Source organism: Ostrinia furnacalis, unplaced genomic scaffold (genome assembly GCF_004193835.3).
Source record: "Ostrinia furnacalis isolate ACB-3 unplaced genomic scaffold, ASM419383v2 OfSCF0890, whole genome shotgun sequence".
Lineage (NCBI taxonomy): Eukaryota > Metazoa > Arthropoda > Insecta > Lepidoptera > Crambidae > Ostrinia > Ostrinia furnacalis.
This window is the reverse complement of record NW_021131129.1, coordinates 148,290-166,677: the sequence shown is the minus strand read 5'-3', so window position 1 is coordinate 166,677 and position 18,388 is coordinate 148,290. Positions and strand designations below refer to the sequence as shown.

The following is an 18,388-nucleotide window of genomic DNA, read 5'->3' as shown; positions in this document are numbered from 1 at the left end:
ACTGAACTAGGACGAAGAAAATCAAGAAAATAGCGACAGGAATGAAAGGGAAACATGTGCACTTATAAGCTTGCAAATACTGAACTGGGACGAAGAAAATCAAGAAAATGGCGATAGGAAATTTGGAAGGGCAACATGCACTTACCAATAATATCTTCGTCTGGTACTCTTCAGGTCTTGTCAGTCACAAATCACAAAGTAAACAAGGGCTGTAAGCACTTGACAAATTAGTGTACTTCAGACAGCTGTCTTGCACAAAATCGATAATATCGGTCACGCACAAAATAAGGATACGTCTGTCTCAGCGTAGGCGCAAAATTGTAAGAGGACGATGTCCGCTGTATGAGTTGCACTTTCGAAGACCGCGGCGAAAGATAAAGACGGCCATAGCAAAAGTGCACATGTTGGAAAGGAATGGGAGATGACAGGATTGAATTTTAAATACTTGCAAGCTTACCCTACAGTATTTTTATTTTTGTTAATAACCTGTCCTCGCAGACTGCAAACTTTTTATCGACCAATAGTTTGATCTTTAACGATTGTGTACAGTGCGATTGCAAAATTGTTACATAGTACTTCCTTAAACACGTCCTCTGTTTTAACATTCTAGTAAATAAAAATATCTTGCCTTTGTAGGTTAAGTTTAATGTTTAATTTGTATTTATTTATTTATTAATACAATCAAATAATGACGAGAAGAATCTAAGAATAAAGAAAGATCATCTATTGAGTCTTTCGGATATTGTTATCTGTCTTCATCGTTGTAGCAACCGACATTATTTTGTTTTTCTTATTAGATTCTGAAAACAAATGTAATGTTATTGGAACCACCAGTTTTTGTATTTTTTACATTAATTAATTACTTGCGGAAATGTATACTTACTTTTACTTTTCCTCTTTGCTGAATTTGCTCTTCCACCTCTCTGATTAGATTTAGCTTTGTGTTTGGTAGAGTTCATACCAGAACTAACCTTGCCTCTCAGGTATTTCGGCAAGATATTTTTTATGCGAGTTCCTAAGTTCTCTAAACCAAACACTGATCTTCTTTTTCTAGTAATATCTAGATTATTCTGCCACTTCTGCATCACACGTTCATATTCCATAAGTTTCTTCTTTGTCATTTCGTTTAGTTTTTTCTTTGCAAGTTGCTTAACTATTTCTGATTTAGGTACTTTTCTGTGTAATAGATTTATGATGTCTCTCTTAGAATTTTTCAGTAAATCCCTTATGTGTCTCAAAAAGGTTTCTTTTTTGTTCTGTTTGGTGACTGTGAAAACCTTAACAATTCCATTGTCTCTGTTATTAAACGATCTCAATTTAATAATTTCATTGATTTTGCCATGTATTGATTTCAAGTCGTTGTTGATTCTTAATATTTCGTGATCGCTAAGTTGGTCTGGCAATGCAATCATACGTCTGCTGTGAGCAAAGTCGATCAACGCAAGTGCATCTCTCATCTTGTTGATGTCCGAATCTAAGACAAACTGCAACAACTTCATGTGATGTAGCCGATCCCAAGGTGAGCTGTTAGAAATCTTTATCGTCATCTCCTTCCATTTGGAACCAATGTTCTTCAAGTCATTAGTTAAATTGTAATTAGAATCGTGAACTCTAAATCCTAAGACAGATAAATCTTTCAGCTTGTTATTTTTTATCACTCTCTTTATTATCTTTCTTGTTTTTATTGAGAGCGGAGCTAGAGCATTGCTTTGAGGCATATTCCGATCTATAAGTAGTAATATATTTATCAAATAGTTTTTAGCAAAGTTTTTAAACGTGTAGGCGTTACTATGTCTTCTTAGATCATAATCATCATTTAAAGATCTAAGCTTATGTTTCTTGTGAGTTTTCGTGTGGTTACGCATAAAATGTTTTATAGCATGTGTCAGTACTTTTAAGTCTTTAGGAAAATCTTCTTTGCCGGTTATTGTTTGAATACTTATAAGGTCTTTTATCACGACATAGATATCTTTTCTAAGTTTCTTTAGATAGTTGTCTAAAAGGTCGATTCCGGCTCTTGTTGCGACGTTATCAGTTTGAGGCACTATCTGTACATTATAAAAAGAAATGTATGAATTGCTGCCATTCTCAGCTTTTTCACTTTTGTTTAAAACTAAGTAATCACTGTTAGGGCCAAGGTTCAAAATTTCAATCAGTTTTTCTCTAACGTGTAGCAAGTCTTCCAACTCCTTTTGCTTTTCTTGTATAATAGAAGTTAAGGGGAGATAAACGTTATCTTTAAGTTCTATACTACTATTAGTGATATTAATTTTCTCAGTAATAGTGACGTTAAGATTATTTTCTGTCACTTGTTGAATGTCTCGTTTCATAAGATTAATTGCATTGAATTCATATACACTATCATTGTTTTCAAACCCTGTATCGTTTAGTAGATTTATTTTGATATCTGTCTCATTTAGATCTAAAATAAAAATGATATTGTAAATACAGAAAATAAATAATGGAATCTTTATATTTAATCAAATAATTTATACATACCGTTCCCTGTTGTCCCTATTCTTTTCCTGGCTAACTCAAGCAGATCTATCACAACTTTGGTGACAGCCTCTGTTGTGGTAGTTTCTTTGCCTTCTTCTATGGCATTTAGGATGTTTATGAATTGGTTTACTCCTCTCATTTCTCTAAAATCTTCAACTGTTATATTTAAATCGTCAAGTTTCATATAATCGTGTTCTAGAGTGTCGTCATGAGTTGTATTTAAAGGTTTTCTTCTGCTGTAGTTCTTGCCTTCGATAGCTACGTCGTGAAGTACATCGTCAAATACTACGTAATCTGGTACCATGTTTATAATTTCATTGTTCTTGCTTGTAGTGGTATCTGGAAATTAAGGAACGTGTTTGGTAATTGCATAGACATCATTGTTTTTTATACGTGTAATAACTCTACTTCATTATGTTGATTTTTTTTATATGATTCTTTATGACGATAATAAATAAATTAACGTTTTGTACCTTACCTTCGCTAACTGTAGTTAGTACATCAACTTTGCCTTCAGTAGTCCTGTCTACAACACTTGCTTCTGTTGTGATACTGCTTCTAGCATATTCTTTATATTTTAACGGTTGTACACCGTACAGCCATTCTGTTAGCTCTTCGAATGTTATCTTTTGTTTGGGAACTGAGGACGTGGAGGTATTCGTTATGGATCTTTTCAACCTAAATGAAGGGTTTCCATCTGGAAAAAGTAAGTTGGAATTAATTGGATAATCTATTTTACAATTTGCAAGTGTTCAAAGTAATGCAGACTACCTAAGTGCACTATTATTAGGTTGATGTAGTAGACCAGATGATTTTTGACCATTTTGCAAGGACTCGTTTAATGTTGATGATAAACATGATTTTTGTGTTACAGATGTTAAATATAGGGCTACAAAAAAATGGAAGAATCACTTTCGGGGAAGAAAGTTCCCTGCTTTACTCCAAGATTCTGCGTTGGTAAGCGATCCTTGAGTTCTGAGGGACTACACGGAAGGCCTATGTTCAACAGTGGGCTTTTAGAAGCTGATGATGATGATAATGATGTTGCTATGAAAGAACCAATAACAAATGTTTATTATACCTCCCCTTAAAGTCTCCACGGCGATGACAAGCGCGCGGTGGTCCACCTCCAGAGGCTGCTCGGGCCTACAGCGCCGCACCGAGCTGCAGTTCCACCGGCCGGCCTCGTCGCAGGCGCAGGAGTGGCAGCCCAGGCAGATGTTCTCTGGTTGTAGGGCAAATAGAAATGAAATTAAAGATAAAGATAAAGATACATTTATTTGTTCAAACATGTGTACATAAGGTGTTAAGTCAGCATTTAAAATGGTATCAACATGTCGTACCTACCTTTGCGGTGTACAAGTTAAATTAAAAATAAAATATCAATTACAATAATACTGCATAATCAATCAAATCAAATTAAAGTTAAAGTCAATGTTGCATAATCAGATTAAATGGAAAAAAAAATATTAAGAAGTAAATCAAAATTTGTCACTTAGGAAGTCCGTCAGATTATAATAACATTTTTCAATTAATAAATTTTTAACCTTCATTTTAAATTCATACAATTCTAATTTTTTTATTGTTAGGGGATGTTATTGTAAATTCTAGGTGCCATACATAATATAAATTGTTAAGTCTTTATTAAAGGACAATGTTCGTTCTCCATACATTGTTCGCCTAAGAACCAACAATTTTGACATATTACTACCCGAAAGCGAAATAATACGATTCTGTGTGTAAGAACAATGATTCCTGATGGACACTTGCCATAAAATTAATGATTAAGAATATTAAATCACAGCGATTTTATAATATGTCGTTTATGACAACATGGCGTCTAATGTATTGTGTGAATGTATGAACACCGATTCGCGAAAAATGTTTTGTATTGTCGTCACGCCGAGTCGCAGCCAAATAGTATAAAATAATAGAACAAGTTTTAGAAATACAACTCGGCATTCCACTTTTATAATATGCCCACATATTGCACGTAAATAAACAACATGAATCGTAGGTTGTTTCCACCCTTGTCATCTGACACATGAAATAAACTCCTATTGTATTATAGATATCGAAGCCGAATCGTATATATGTCAATATCTTTTTAGCTTTTAACGCAAATCTAGTCTTCAAAGCAGTTTAATCGATTTATTTTATTTTCAAAATCGATATTTTATTGTCTATGATGGCCGCAGGAACATCACTATACATGGACTCCCAGCAATAAAGTACGGTAATGCCTCGTACAGATTTTATCGGCAAAAATTATGGAACTTGATAGGTTTTAGACCATGCCACGCACCAAAACGTCCGGAAGTTGTAATAGTATTATAGAATAAACGTTAAAAGACTTATTTATTTAATTTTTCAATGCTTAAGTGTCCATTAGAATGAATGGGTGCTTAATGTATTAAAAAAAATAGAAAATAATTATGATGGGTTAATGTTTTTGGGCGGTTTTTAGGCGGTTTCTGACAATGTCCTTTAGACCAAGAACACTTAGGTTGGTAGGTATGCTGAGTTGCACCAACTTACTTTAACCGTAATTATAAAAATAACCCGTGGTTTATGTATGGAGTTTGACAGATTTAACTGTGATGATTCCCGCCTTAGGCAGTTCGATTTTTTCAAGTTATTTATAATTTTCAAATTAACTGTGACGTTTGTTAAAGTCAAAAGTATGATGGTACAACTCAGACTTAGGCCGCCTTCAAACCAGAGGCATGAGAAAGCACAGTTGTAGTGCCACTACCGTGACAACAGGCAAGCAGCAGTGGCGCTGCAACTGCCAACGTAAAAAAAAAACCTTAAAAGATTCTTTACATGAATATTCTTATCTTTTGGGCCCTACTTGGGTTTCGAGAAAAGAATGACGAGTTGTACAGCAGCCTAGCTGGTGAGATTGTTCCTTTATTATGTTTTTCTCTAATGTAAGTACTAACCTTTAGTGCAGTCTGTGTATTCGGAAATAAACGGCACACAGTCTTGAGAAGGGGCAAGGAGATTGGCTGCTGAAACACAAAATACCATCTATTAGAAGGGAGCATTGTAGCCACGGCCAGCCCATTTGTCCAGAAGTGGGACATTATAAACTTTCCAATATAAGTGTTGTTCCTACTTACATTGTTCAGCCATCCCCATCATCAAGGAGTCCACCTGGATCTTCAGTTCAGGGTTGGTGGACTCTGCAGGGCTTTCATCATCCACCAGCATTTCACTGGTGACAATATAGAACTCACATCTGTGGAGATATTGTCACTTAGGAGTTAAATTGTTTGATGGAGGAAATAATTAACCAATTTAGGATTCTTAATTAAAATTCGATCAACCAGTCATTATGGAAATCATTGTGAGAGGCTTACGTTCAGCAATGGACGTGCTATAGCTGAAATGATGAATGAAAATTCATATTTTAAGTTTTCAGTAAGAATCTTTCTGCCACTTACTCCCGAGTGAAACCGCGGGCAGTAACTAGTAAAAAATATAACACAAAATGTAGTGGTTCTATTGTATAGTATAGCTCTATAACAGTGCTTTGTAACGATGCCGTAACTCACGGGCACACTGTAAGCCTAAACTGCGATAAAGTTTGTTTGTACACCAGTAGCAGTGTTAGGCTTGATACACGTGACGAGAATGTATGGGAAACAGCGAAATATTAACTCTTCATAGGAAAATACTGACAGAAAGAAGTAAATACAGCCAGAGATGCATTAGAGTCTAATGATTTGACCATCATCATTATCATATGGGTCCACAGCTGGCAGTTCAAAAGAGAGATGACGATTTGTGCTTTGGACTCTTCCTACACAACAATATACATGTTTTGATTAATTTCGTTGTGGGTACCAAGACAGAAACAATCCTCCAGGACTACTAACCTTCACTGGCTGGCTATGAAGGAGTTGCAGTGGTGGAAAAGATAGATGAGATCAGTTCAGAGTCTTAGAAAGGCTTCCCTAAACTTGCCATGAAGATGTATTAGCTTTCCACTCTTGCCTTAGCTAGCAATTTTGAAACTTGATGCTCTAGCAGCTGTATTGTCTTTAGCATCTTCGAAAAAGAAACCAAAAGCACATCTAATGTACCACTTATAGCAAAAGTTTTGGACCTGGCTTGGTTCATGCTCAGACAGTCGTTCTCCCCGTAGCAGATTCTGCAGTCCTCGTCATCAGCTCTTCGGTTCGAGTCCGGTTTGAAGTATGTGAACACATCTTGCTGTGCCGCCACTGACACTAGAAACAAAGTTATACGTCATATAAAAAAAACATTATACAGGATACTTGGGCTAAGTTCTTTGGTTACTAGGGCTTCGTTCTGTGGCACTACTTAGCGCATTCTAGCAGTATATTCTCTATGTGTTGCAAAGCACCACAAGTTTTCACAAACAATGCTTGCTTAAGTGAAGCAGCAAATCGAATGCACAGCGTTTAATAGAGCTCTGTGATTGGTTTGTGTGTCACACTGTGCGTCCACGCGCACTGTGAGACCTCATAGTAATGTTTGTGAATACGGGCGTTAATCTGTATGAATATAAGCGACTATATCCACAGCACGAAGTTAAAACGCAACGTAATCTCTTCTAAAACTTACCGTAAACGGTCAAGCCAAGCACGGCAAGCGCGGCAGCCATGGCGAGTGAGGTGCGCGCGCGCCGCGATAGCGGCAGTCAACCGGGCACGGAGCGGACTTGGAGATGAAGGAAATACCAACCACATGGCAACCGCTTTATAGTGGGTAAACATGGCCAAACCCACAACTTCCCGATAGAAAATATGTCTGTTGGTCATGAGACACTCCTCAGATTAACGCTGAGTGACAGAAGTTAACAGTAACTGTAACCATAACCGGTGTTTTTTTTTATGGAGATTGGCACACTTTTAACGATTGTCAAAGTTAAAGTAAGTAAGATGGTGCAAGCCAGCCTTAAAGATTTCTGCAAGTGAAAATCAAGTTACGATGATTATTAGCTTTCACAAAATGTCGATCTCTCAATTGAAAATCTCTCCCAACTTTAAAGATTGATAATGATACAATAGTATTTGTTGTTCATGACTATTGATTCAGGATGTTTGTTGTTAGACATCCCAAATCCGGCTCTGGTGGGCAAACGTGAAATTTTTCAAATGTTTACAAACAGCGCGGCGGACGCGCGGCGGCAGCGCGCCACTCGCTCGGACGATGCTGATCCTGCTGGTGGTGCTGTGGCTGCTTGGGGTCCTGGCGAGAGGTGAGTGGTTCCAAGAGATCGGCGACAATCACTCAGGTGAGCGAGAGGTGTCCAGGAGACTTGGGGTTATCATTAGAGGCAAATGAGGAAAGTGGAATCAGGACACGTGTTGTAGTCGTTTGAGCAGAATGGCTTTCAGGAGAATTGGGGCAATTGCTCGTGGTGAGTGACGAGAGTGGCAACCAGGAGACTTACATAATTCGTTCGGACTATGCCGATCCTGCTGGTGGCGCGGCCACACGCTCTTTGGCCCGTTAGCTAGAGGTGAGTGGCTTCCAGGAGTGTTGGAGCGAACGCCGGAGGTGATTAAAATAAGGAGACGTCCGGTAATGGCTTGACACGAGCGAGTAAAGTGACATCTTGGAGTTTTTCAGCACTCACTCGGACTATACTGATCCTGCTGATGGTGCTGTGCTGCTCGAAATGTTGGAAGGGGTGAGAGGCTTCCAGTAGTGTGAGTGGCTCCAAGAGATCTACGCCAATTACTTAGGTAAGCGAGATAAGTGGCATCCAAAATATTTGCGGCGATTAGAGTGGCTTTCAAATCAGCAGACGTGAATGGGGTAATCGCTTGACACAGATGAGCAAACTGACATCCATGAGACATCCTGCTGGTGATGCTGTGGCTGCTCGGAGTCCTATTGGTGAGAGGTGAGTGAGAGTTACAGAATCGCTGGAGATAAGAAACGAGAGTGGATTGAAGAGCCTTGCAGTAATCCCTGGAGGAGAGTAAAAGTAAAAGAGTGGCTACAGGAGACTTGCAGCAGTTGTTCGAAGTGAGTGAGGATAGTGGTGGCAGGAGAGTTTAAGCAAATGGTACGAGGTGAGAGAGGAGGGTAGTGGCAGAAGACTTGCGGATTGCCGCACGTCTCCTACCACTACACTCGCTAGCTAGTAAGTAGGTAAGTAAGTAATAAAGTCTTTATTGTGTATGAAAAAAGGTTACAAGGGTTCTTATAAATAGCTATTGAGCTAGAGGCAAATGAAGTCAAGACTGGCATAATATATGGAGACTTGCGCCAATCACTCGAGGTGTGTGAGAGAGATACCAGGAGAAGGACTAACTGGAAGTCAGTCCTGAATGAGATATAACATTTTGGGAGCCGTTTTAGGGTTCCGTAGACCTGACAAGGAAATAGTCCCGTTAGCCCCTGGCCTCGTGGTAACCTAAATATGCTTGTGTTACGAGTGGGTTCACCACAATACTCGAACGGGCTGGGATTAAATCCGCGTTCCTCGGATCATAAGTCGCCCTGACCTTCACTATTCGTCTATCATCGCTAAAAGATCGTCCCGTTGCAAGAGAGGCATTATAAATCAACTAAAATTCTTTACGTAGTAGGTAATCTCATACTTCTTTAACCAATAACAAAAATGCATATCCGGCATACGAGTACGTCTGCCGTTTGCACGACCGCGTCAATTCGAAGAAGTAAATAGTAAACAATCTTGCCGTAGTGGTTGTTGTGCAACACCACATTGTATCTCGCGTCATCAGTTGTCATTGATTACAATGGTTGCATGTAAACAAATAAACAGATTACGATCGTACACTAAAATACTACGCTATGACCAAGTGAGAGCCGGAATTGAGTAGAGTTCTGTATGGCTGTACAATCTATCACCAAGGTTGAGTTACACCACCTTATTTTAACCGTAACAAAAACAATAATCCGTGCTCTTTGTATGCAGTTTGACAGATTTTGACGTTTGTGAAAGTTAAAGTAAGATGAATTAATTAACCATTTGTAAAGTACACCGGTGTAAAAAAACTTTTATAATAATTATTATTATCTGTAGTACAGATTCTGTACATCTTGAAGGACATTTTTATTTGGGGCAATAGGTACAGGGAATATAACTTATTCTTTTGGTAGTAGGTATGGAACCCAAGACGGAAGGAATTGCTATCTTCCAAATGTAGCGCTTTGTTCGTGCATTTACTTGTCCGAAGTTGCTATTATACCTACCTACTCTATATTTATTCAAGTAGGTACCTGTGTTTTATCTTGCCCCAGTAGCGGCGTAAGGGGGGGGCGGTGCCGCCCCGGGTGCCAACCTATGCTACGCCGCCACTGTCTTGCCCTTCTAATCGCAAACTGATAGCTTGGATATTAAAAGCTTTGCTTAAGTAACTGGTGCATGGTGGTGTGATAAACATGTATTCAATAACTCGTGTGTCTTTAAATCGATTGTCTTACAATTGACAATCAATTTGAATACTTTAAAATCGAGTAAACTGACAATGTTAGTAAAAAGTGCGGAAAACCGCGGGTGTTTTAGAAACAGATCACACAACTCAAAACAATAGCTACTTACAAATTGTTGGTTTTTCGTGACACAGTACCGGGTTCGATTCCCACGGCGGTGAAGAAACAATGTTTTGCGTAAGAATCCATTTAACGGATTATGTAGTAAAACTAGATTGAGGAAGTGATTGATTTTATTGAAGAAGCGTTTCGGATTGTGTAATAGTTGTTATAATTTAGAAAAGGAGGACAATTAGTCTGTTCTCGATCCTATTTTTAGGGTTCCGTAGCCAAAATGGCAAAAACGGAACCCTTATAGTTTCGTCATGTCCGTCTGTCCGTCTGTCCGTCTGTCCGTCTGTCCGTCTGTCCGTCTGTCCGTCTGTCACAGCCGATTTACTCGGAAACTATAAGTACTACAGTGATGAAATTTGATGGGAATATGTGTTGTATGAACCGCTACAAAATTATGACACTAAATAGTAAAAAAAAGAATTGGGGGTGGGGCCCCCCATACATGTAACTGAGGGATGAAAATTTTTTTTCGATGTACATACCCGTGTGGGGTATCAATGGAAAGGTCTTTTAAAATGATATAAAGTTTTCTAAAAAACATTTTTCTTAAAGTGAACGGTTTTTGAGATATCAGCTCTCAAAGTCGTAAAAAGTATGTCCCCCCCCCTCTATTTTTATAACTACGGGGTATAAAATTCTAAAAAAAATAGAGGTGATGCATGCTAATTAACTCTTTCAACGATTTTTGGTTTGATCAAAGTATCTCTTATAGTTTTTGAGATAGGTTGATTAAATTGACATAATAAGTTTATTATATTTGCTGCTACGGAACCCTTTGTGCGCGAGCCCGACTCGCACTTGGCCGGTTTTTTTTATTATGTGAACATCGTTATACATTTTTATAGTCGATTATCATCAAAAACACCAAATATTTAGTCGGTTTCGGGGCTGAAGAATAGTAGAGCACATTTCATCTTGTGCTATCGTTTGTCTGTTTATGAAATGTGTTACGGTGTGGAAAGGTTTCAGATTTAGACTGTAGTCTACTTTCGTACGATGTATGTATTTTGTGCCCCATGTGTTAACATAATAAGACTGAAAATATGCATAACAGTGACTTTGCTATTATACCTTACTTCACTACCTAGATTTCTGGGTCTGTTTAATTATGTGATTCCTGGTTAAATGTGAGATAGTCTACTTAGAACGGTACTGCAAGTAATAAAGGTACTATTACAGAAGGCCTGATTAAAAATGAGCTTCATTATTTCCAGATGACCCCCAAAAAGACAGCAGATACATGATAAAGCAGATCAGGTCGTGTCCCGACGTGGGATACTTCTTCAGGAGAGAGGGCAGCCCCAACGCCCTGGATGCCCTGTGCCACCTTTGCTTCTGCCAGGACGATGGCACTGCCGTCTGCTGGCCCCGGGAGAACAGGCGGTGTGATGCAGCGCATTACCAGCACGGCGTTGGAAAGAGGTGAGGGGAAGTTCCCACTTATTTCTTCCCACTTAGACGTGGGATACTTATTCAGGAGAGAAGGCAGCCCCAATGCGCTGGATGCCCTGTGCCACCTCTGCTTCTGCCAGGACGATGGCACTGCCGTCTGCTGGCCCTAGGCTGGCCCCGGGAGAACAGGCGGTGCGATGCGGCGCATTACCAGCACGGCGTTGGGAAGAGGTGAGGGGAAGTTCCCACTTATTTCTTCACAGGCGCGAGGGCAGCCCCAACGCGCTGGATACCATATGCCACCTCTGTTTCTGCCATGTTTCTTAGGGCACTCCGCCTGGCCACTGCAGAGAGTGTAGGCGAAATCCTCCATCTGATTGTGGTAAGTATATTATAGAGGTTTATGCTCCTACAGTAGAGACTTAGTAGCTTTTTCCGGCTTTGTCCGTGTGAATTTCGCTCTGTCACAGAAATACTTTGTTGCTCCCTTTAAAAATCGGGATAAAAAGATGTCTTTAATTGTAATGTATTGCTGCCAGTGCTTCTAAATCCTTAATGTTTCAGAGATGCAAGAGTCCGCCGCAGTCCCATAGGCCTGAGTGATATATTCTTCCGCGATGCAGCACGAGACTGTAAGCACGTTATAAAACAAAATATCTATTTTTTATATGTTTATATCTATTGGTAATAATGATTTGTTTCCAGTGTTCAACAAGCAAATGCCCGAAACTTGTAAGCCGTACGAAAGCACTTTCAGCGAGGGATGTCCACCGGGTATGTACCTAATAACAATCAGGGATTTGAATGAGAATTTCAGGCCATATAATAAAATTGGATACTTATTCATTAGATAATTCAATTTATACCTTGATCCTTTGATTTCATTTTAACTGAGTATCTACCTACATACTTTTGGATTAATTGTCGAAATATTCTTTAAGAATATCCACCACTGGTTTTTCTGATTTTAGCGGACTGGTGTACCGGCTGCACAGTGTGCGACTGCAACGCCAACGGCCGCTGGGACTGCCACATCCTCAGCTTCTGTCCCGACAGTAAGCATTCCTGGGATTACGCCCACAAGTTACGCGATTCTTTCAAATCAAAAAACTGCTCTTTGTGCAACGTTGAATCTTTTTTTGCAGAAAAAGATAAAAAAAAACTTAAGACGAGCAAAAAACGACTCAGGGATGGATCTCCTCCTAAAAGAACAACTGTCACAGCGTCCAAGTCTGTCACACCAAATAATAAAAACACTAAGAACCATCCGAAACGTACCCCCACACCTACCACTCCCAAAAAGCCGGCAGTCAACAAAAAGCAAGTGAAAAATAACGGTAAAATTTTACAAAAAGAAAAACAAAACAATGGATATACAAAACAAGTAAGAAAATGGACTCCCAACGCCACTAACACAATAGAGAAAAGAAGCAGTGCATCTCCAAAACCCTTGATTATAAACAAGGAAGTACCCAAGACACCAATTTTAGTAAATGTACCAAACTTAGAAGGGAAAAATGCTGAAATATTTACTCAAGAGGTGTATAAAAAAGTCGTCTTAGCCGTGGAAAAGATGTTAGAGAAAAGAATAGCGGCTGTGCCTAAACCAACAAAACCTACGGGCACACGGAGTCGAAAAATGGTGAAGAGGAGCACAAAGAATTTGAAAAATATAAAGAACGCAAAGAAAAAAGTTGACGGTCAGTTTAAGCCTGTCCCTACTAATAGAAAATATACGAAACCCATACGGCCAAAGAATAATAAGAAAAACGTTAAAAGGAAGTCACCAGTAAAATCTAATAAAAAAGTTGGGAACGGGAAACGTATCAAACGAGATATCAGTGAAAACAATACGACAGAAAAGCTAGTGATTGAATATAGCACCTTCAATAATACAGGTAAAACATTTTAATTGCGAGTAGTATTTCGTCTGTTTGCTCATTCTTAATAACTAATAACTGTTTGAAAGGGTTGCGATACAATTTTATGAATCATAATCACGCAAAAATAGTGGAGGAATGTTAAATCGTATGTTGAAAATATGAACACCACAATGTTGATAAGAGATCTTTGTAAACTCACTAGCATCACATTCTTTCATGATCATGGTATAAAACTTTAAGAGATCTTAGATTACTTGCTTACTTTACTTTGTAGCTCATTCATTTATAAATTGTTTTCTTTCAGACTTTACCGTCACAATTTTACCAAATGCAACTTCATCAGGAGTTGAAGAAACCGTGACTAATGTAACAGGGACGAATAACTATTACAAATACTCAATGATAACTCCATCGCTTTCAACTGCCACTGTAAATTCAGAAGAATACCAAATTGTGTATGCTTCAGAGAAAAATAAGACAACAGACTTCAATAGAACACATACGCACCAAAAAAGAGATAAAGAGAAACATTTCGATGAAATTCAAGCTGAAGTGTTAAATAATAATACCATTATCATAAAAAATAATACAATATCTGAAAAACCCAAATTTTCTCTTGAAAATGTTTCTTCTGACTTAAATGATTTGAAATTTAAGGAATGGTCTCAGATCAAATTGCTTAAACACAGAATTATGAGTGCAAAACAAGTTGGCATCAATGCTACAGTTAGTGGAAATAAGACGTCGAATTTCTCAAAAGCTTATGAAGACTCAGGTGTGAACCAACCTAAGGTTAAAGCAAAGGATATTGCACGAATAGTAAGCCCAACAACCAGAAAATACAATAGGAGTAAAGTTATCAACACGTCAAGATGTAACACAGCGAATTCAAAGAAACGAAGTCCTGAAAGTTTTAGAGAAAGATTTTATCATAAAATTGATGATCTGCAAAATGTCCTGAAAAGGCTGCTGAGTGAATTTCATAAGACGAATAAAACCAACATCAAGCCCAAACCGAGAAGATTTAGTGTAATAAAATATTTGAAGAGGTTTTTTACTAAAACATTCAAAAAATACAAAGGAAAAGGCAAAAATGGAAGCAAATATCAAAATGAGCTCAATGATCACATTGTAAATACAATCTGCGAAAGCTTTAGTGATTGCGACATGAGTCAAAAGAATAACATAAAACTGAGAAATAAACTAAGAGAGTTGAACAATGAATCGTATGTTATTATACGAACTATCAAGATAATAAAAGGATTACTGCATCTATTAGACGTTCCTTCTGAAAATATAATTGATGGTGATAAAAAATTGAATAGCCCTAAAGATAATTCAAATTTTAAAGAAGACATTCATAAACTAAATTCGGTTCTGAAAGATAAATATATAAACAACAATACTCCATTAACGTCGACTCAAATGACTCAGATAAAGTATATCAAAAACAATACTCAATTATTCGTGCAGTCAGTCAGTAGATTTGCAAATATACTGAATGAGATCATAACTATTTTGACAAAGAAACAAAACATCGAAGACAAGAGTAAACAGTCTTTCAAAACGGCTAAAAGAAGTTATGATAACATCAGGAAACTGAAAAATGATACCGACGGAGATTTTAAAAGACTGAAAGGTTTGCTAGTAAAATACAATTTGATTCAGAATACTTTTGTGCGTAAAATGTATAATCTATTGACGAAATTTGAGAAAGTACAAGAGAATAGTACAAAACCGAAGATGAATAAAGAAAACAAGTTGACGACAGCTACCATAGAGCGTTTTTCAAGGAACATTATCAATAACCTAAGGAAACTGAAGAATTTAGCAAAGATGCTAAATTCTAGAAGGAAGAAGAGGAACGCCATGAGAGATGACGATGCTATGGAGTATTTGTTGACTTTGATGGAGTATTTACTGAAACAAAACTATCCGTTAGATGCAGCACCAGGTGAGATTATTAGGTTTTATTTTATTATTTTTATCCAAAACTTATGAATTGATACAATATTACTGGGTTTATTAGAGAATAAATTTTATAATATTACTTAAATTTATCTTATGTTCTTCATATTTCAGTAAACGATGGCATTGATCTATTAATAGAGGCGATAAAAAGTGCACCAGATATCAAACCAATTAAGAAGAAAGTGTTACAATTGCCGGTTAACATCAGAATTTCTAGAACAACGGAGCCCATTCCCTATGGCATGTCCAAAATGGACACCTATTCAGACTCGAGAAAGGCTAGTGATGATAGTGCATACAATGACACCATATCAGATACGAGAGAGCATAGCAGTAATCAAGAAAAAGAAAGTGAGGATTTCAAATATCAGCCGGGTAAAAACATATTTGATAGTGGAGCAGCAGCAAATACTGAAGTTTACTACGAAAAAGGCGAGCCTTCAGCAACTCCAAAGAAATTGATGGATACTACAGTGCCAGGTGGTTTTGGTATCTTCGGAAACGTAGATGAAACTACGGAATATAACAAATTCAAAAAGCTTGAATCCATTGCTAAAGAAAGTAATAAGAAATTCGAATTGTTTAACAGTGATTTAGATGATGACGAAGTAGAAGTGTCTAGCACAACCGTGGTATCGAATCCAGAAACTGAGATGGATAATGCTGTCACTGTCACTATTCCACTGGAGACAACTGAAGGTAATGCTGATGATAGAAGTAAACAATACAACATCAACAGTGCAGATGTATCCGGGAATAGTGCTGGTGACAAACGGGTGGTCTTAGATTGGCTAGATGACGGCTATGAAGACAATAAAGAAGTGAGACAGACTAAAAACGTAACTGTTGCACAGACTGTACCACCAGTGATCACTACAACTAAAGCAGTTCACGTCGATAATGTTAGCACTTTGACGAAAGAAGCGAGTGATGAGGAAGAGAAAAAAAGAATGATGAAGATCAATGTTCATGATGTCATGTTTAAGAAACAAATGGATTTGCTGAATTCTCTGGATTATGGCACTGAAAGATCTGAAGCTGATGACACTGAGTCTAAAGAAGGTGATGAGAGGTACTCCGGCGATGTATTTCCTTCGTATTTTGCGTAACTATGTTACAAAACACACCTTATTGTTTACGTAATTGATCTTATTATCTAATTGGTAGATAACTCATACTTGTGTATACTTAGAAATAGTTGCTGTTTTGAAGAACGTGTGTTTTGATGTTGAGTGTGATGGCATGTCTTTTTGAAATTATGTGAATAGGCATACTATTAAAAAGACGGTATTAAATGCAAGATTTCAGAAAATCGGCACATGAAAAAATTGGATCCCCACGCAAAATTAAATTACGAGAGATCACTTCTTAAAAATCGGTTCGTACACTTACTAAATTGGTCAACTCTTTTACTGATAAAAAGTTGATCAGTTGCTCTACTATTTTCATTAGATAATATTAATTTAATTAAATTGCATTTATAAACTCTATAATATTGTCTGCTGAAAGATTGATTTAAGTGACATAATATTTATAATTACTTGTTTTCAGCGAAGTTTCATGTTATTTCATTATGTTTTAGTTTTATTTATTGTTAATTTAGATAATTTAATGTAGGAACCAAATAGCAAATTAGATTGTAGACTTGTACATATTGTTATTATCCCAGTAATTATAAGTATCACCAATAAACATAATTACAGTTTGTTTTATTTTTGATATTAGTAGATTAAGCACCTTTACTTTTCAAAGATATAACTAAAACCACTAAAACTATGATACTAAACAGCGGGAAGCACCAAGATGCTCGCAACTCAGGATTGATCGCTGTGAAAATCCTTGTGAGATTTTTTTGTCCAGCAGTGGACGGCTTTTAGCTTCAGCCAACGTTTGTTTTAACGTACGAACGAACGGTGGACAATTTAAAGTTTTTTACAATACAAAAAAAGTCAAGAATGAGAATGTCCAGACCTCTACACAATACCCTCAATGTTATTAATAATTTTAAGTGTTACTGAGTACTGTCGCCGCGCCGTAATTTAAAATAATGGCGAAAATAATAATGCGATACCCATGTTTGTAAAGTATAATGTTGTAATGGAATTCCAAGCTCCAATTACAGAATTTATCCGTTCATTTGTGCATTGTGGAAGCCAAGTGGTCGGCCTTGGCTCATATCAGCTAGCAGGTGTTCAGGCCGATCGTTTTGCTGTGGAGGTTTTCCACTTAAAACCGGGTCCTTTAAGACCGGGTCCCCAGCGCGGTTTTGCCCTACACAACCGACAAAAACTTTAAAACATTCAACAAAATTGCTTACAAAAATGTTGAATCTATACTAATAAATGCGAAAGTAACTCTGTCTGTCTTGCTTTCACGCCTAAACCACTGAACCGATTTTGATGAAATTTGGCATAGAGACAGTTTGAGTCTCGGGAAAGGACATAGTTTTTATCCCGGTTTTTTAAACAGGGACGCGCGCGATAAAGTTTTTCTGTGATAGACAAAATTCCACGCGGGCGAAGCCGCGGCTGGAAAGCTAGTGTGGACAATATGTTTTTGGTGACCGTGTAGGGCAAAACACGCGCTGGAGACCCGGCATAAGAAAACAAATTTCCAGTATTCAATTAAAATAATAAGCTAATCTAAGATTTAGTAGTTCTGAAATACAGCATGATAGACAGATTCGGTAAAGGTAGGACTAAAGAACTGTCAACTTTTTCAAAAGCTTGTAGAGCTCCTTTAAGCTAATTTTAAAAGGCAGTACTCAGGCACGGACTCAGGCCTTATTATCATTTAAATTGGATCAAGTTTTAAATGCAAGTACTAAATGCAATCACACGACACTGAGGCAATCTCCCAGCACGTCTTGACACGACACGCCCAGCAGGTATGAAATTTGGGATTTGATAGTGACTATGGGTTAGGTATGTAATCTGTGGATCTATTGAGGCGATTCCTGATTTATAGCCTGACCAGCCCCCCTAGACAAAACGCACTTTTTGATCGAATCGAAAATCGAATCCGTCAAAACTCCATACAAAAAAGGGGCTTTTCGACCACTTTTCGACTGGTTTGCGATTATAATT

The 18,388-nt window shown here is 37.7% G+C and overlaps 2 protein-coding genes across 2 annotated transcripts; one reads left to right on the top strand and one right to left on the bottom strand.

Annotated features, from left to right (window-relative positions):
- Positions 1 to 681: 681 nt before the first annotated feature.
- Positions 682 to 7,135, bottom strand: LOC114350428 (uncharacterized). Its single transcript, XM_028301240.1, has 9 exons — positions 7,096 to 7,135; positions 6,614 to 6,737; positions 5,625 to 5,743; positions 5,445 to 5,510; positions 3,581 to 3,724; positions 2,978 to 3,196; positions 2,500 to 2,838; positions 972 to 2,422; positions 682 to 702 (listed from the first exon to the last, which is right to left on the bottom strand). The coding sequence occupies exons 1-9, from the start codon at positions 7,133 to 7,135 to the stop codon at positions 682 to 684; spliced, it is 2,523 nt and encodes an 840-aa protein (XP_028157041.1).
- A 551-nt stretch (positions 7,136 to 7,686) lies between these two features.
- Positions 7,687 to 16,411, top strand: LOC114350427 (uncharacterized). The gene is made up of 8 exons (XM_028301239.1): positions 7,687 to 7,732; positions 11,271 to 11,478; positions 12,013 to 12,080; positions 12,154 to 12,222; positions 12,420 to 12,503; positions 12,594 to 13,148; positions 13,636 to 15,285; positions 15,414 to 16,411. The coding sequence occupies exons 2-8, from the start codon at positions 11,297 to 11,299 to the stop codon at positions 16,409 to 16,411; spliced, it is 3,606 nt and encodes a 1,201-aa protein (XP_028157040.1). The 5' UTR covers positions 7,687 to 7,732; positions 11,271 to 11,296.
- The last annotated feature ends 1,977 nt before the right edge of the window (positions 16,412 to 18,388 follow it).

Bases quoted from the DNA above. Each gene is read 5' to 3' on its own strand.
- LOC114350428 (XM_028301240.1), bottom strand. From the start codon at position 7,135: ATGGCTGCCGCGCTTGCCGTGCTTGGCTTGACCGTTTACG. The intron at 5,744-6,613 runs GTCCAAAACTTT...ATATCTCCACAG, and splicing joins CTGAGCATGAACCAAGCCAG to ATGTGAGTTCTATATTGTCA. The intron at 703-971 runs GTTAGTTCTGGT...CTTTATTCTTAG, and splicing joins CGAAATACCTGAGAGGCAAG to ATTCTTCTCGTCATTATTTG.
- LOC114350427 (XM_028301239.1), top strand. From the start codon at position 11,297: ATGATAAAGCAGATCAGGTCGTGTCCCGACGTGGGATACTTCTTCAGG. The intron at 11,479-12,012 runs GTGAGGGGAAGT...TTAATGTTTCAG, and splicing joins CAGCACGGCGTTGGAAAGAG to AGATGCAAGAGTCCGCCGCA. The intron at 12,223-12,419 runs GTATGTACCTAA...TTCTGATTTTAG, and splicing joins CAGCGAGGGATGTCCACCGG to CGGACTGGTGTACCGGCTGC.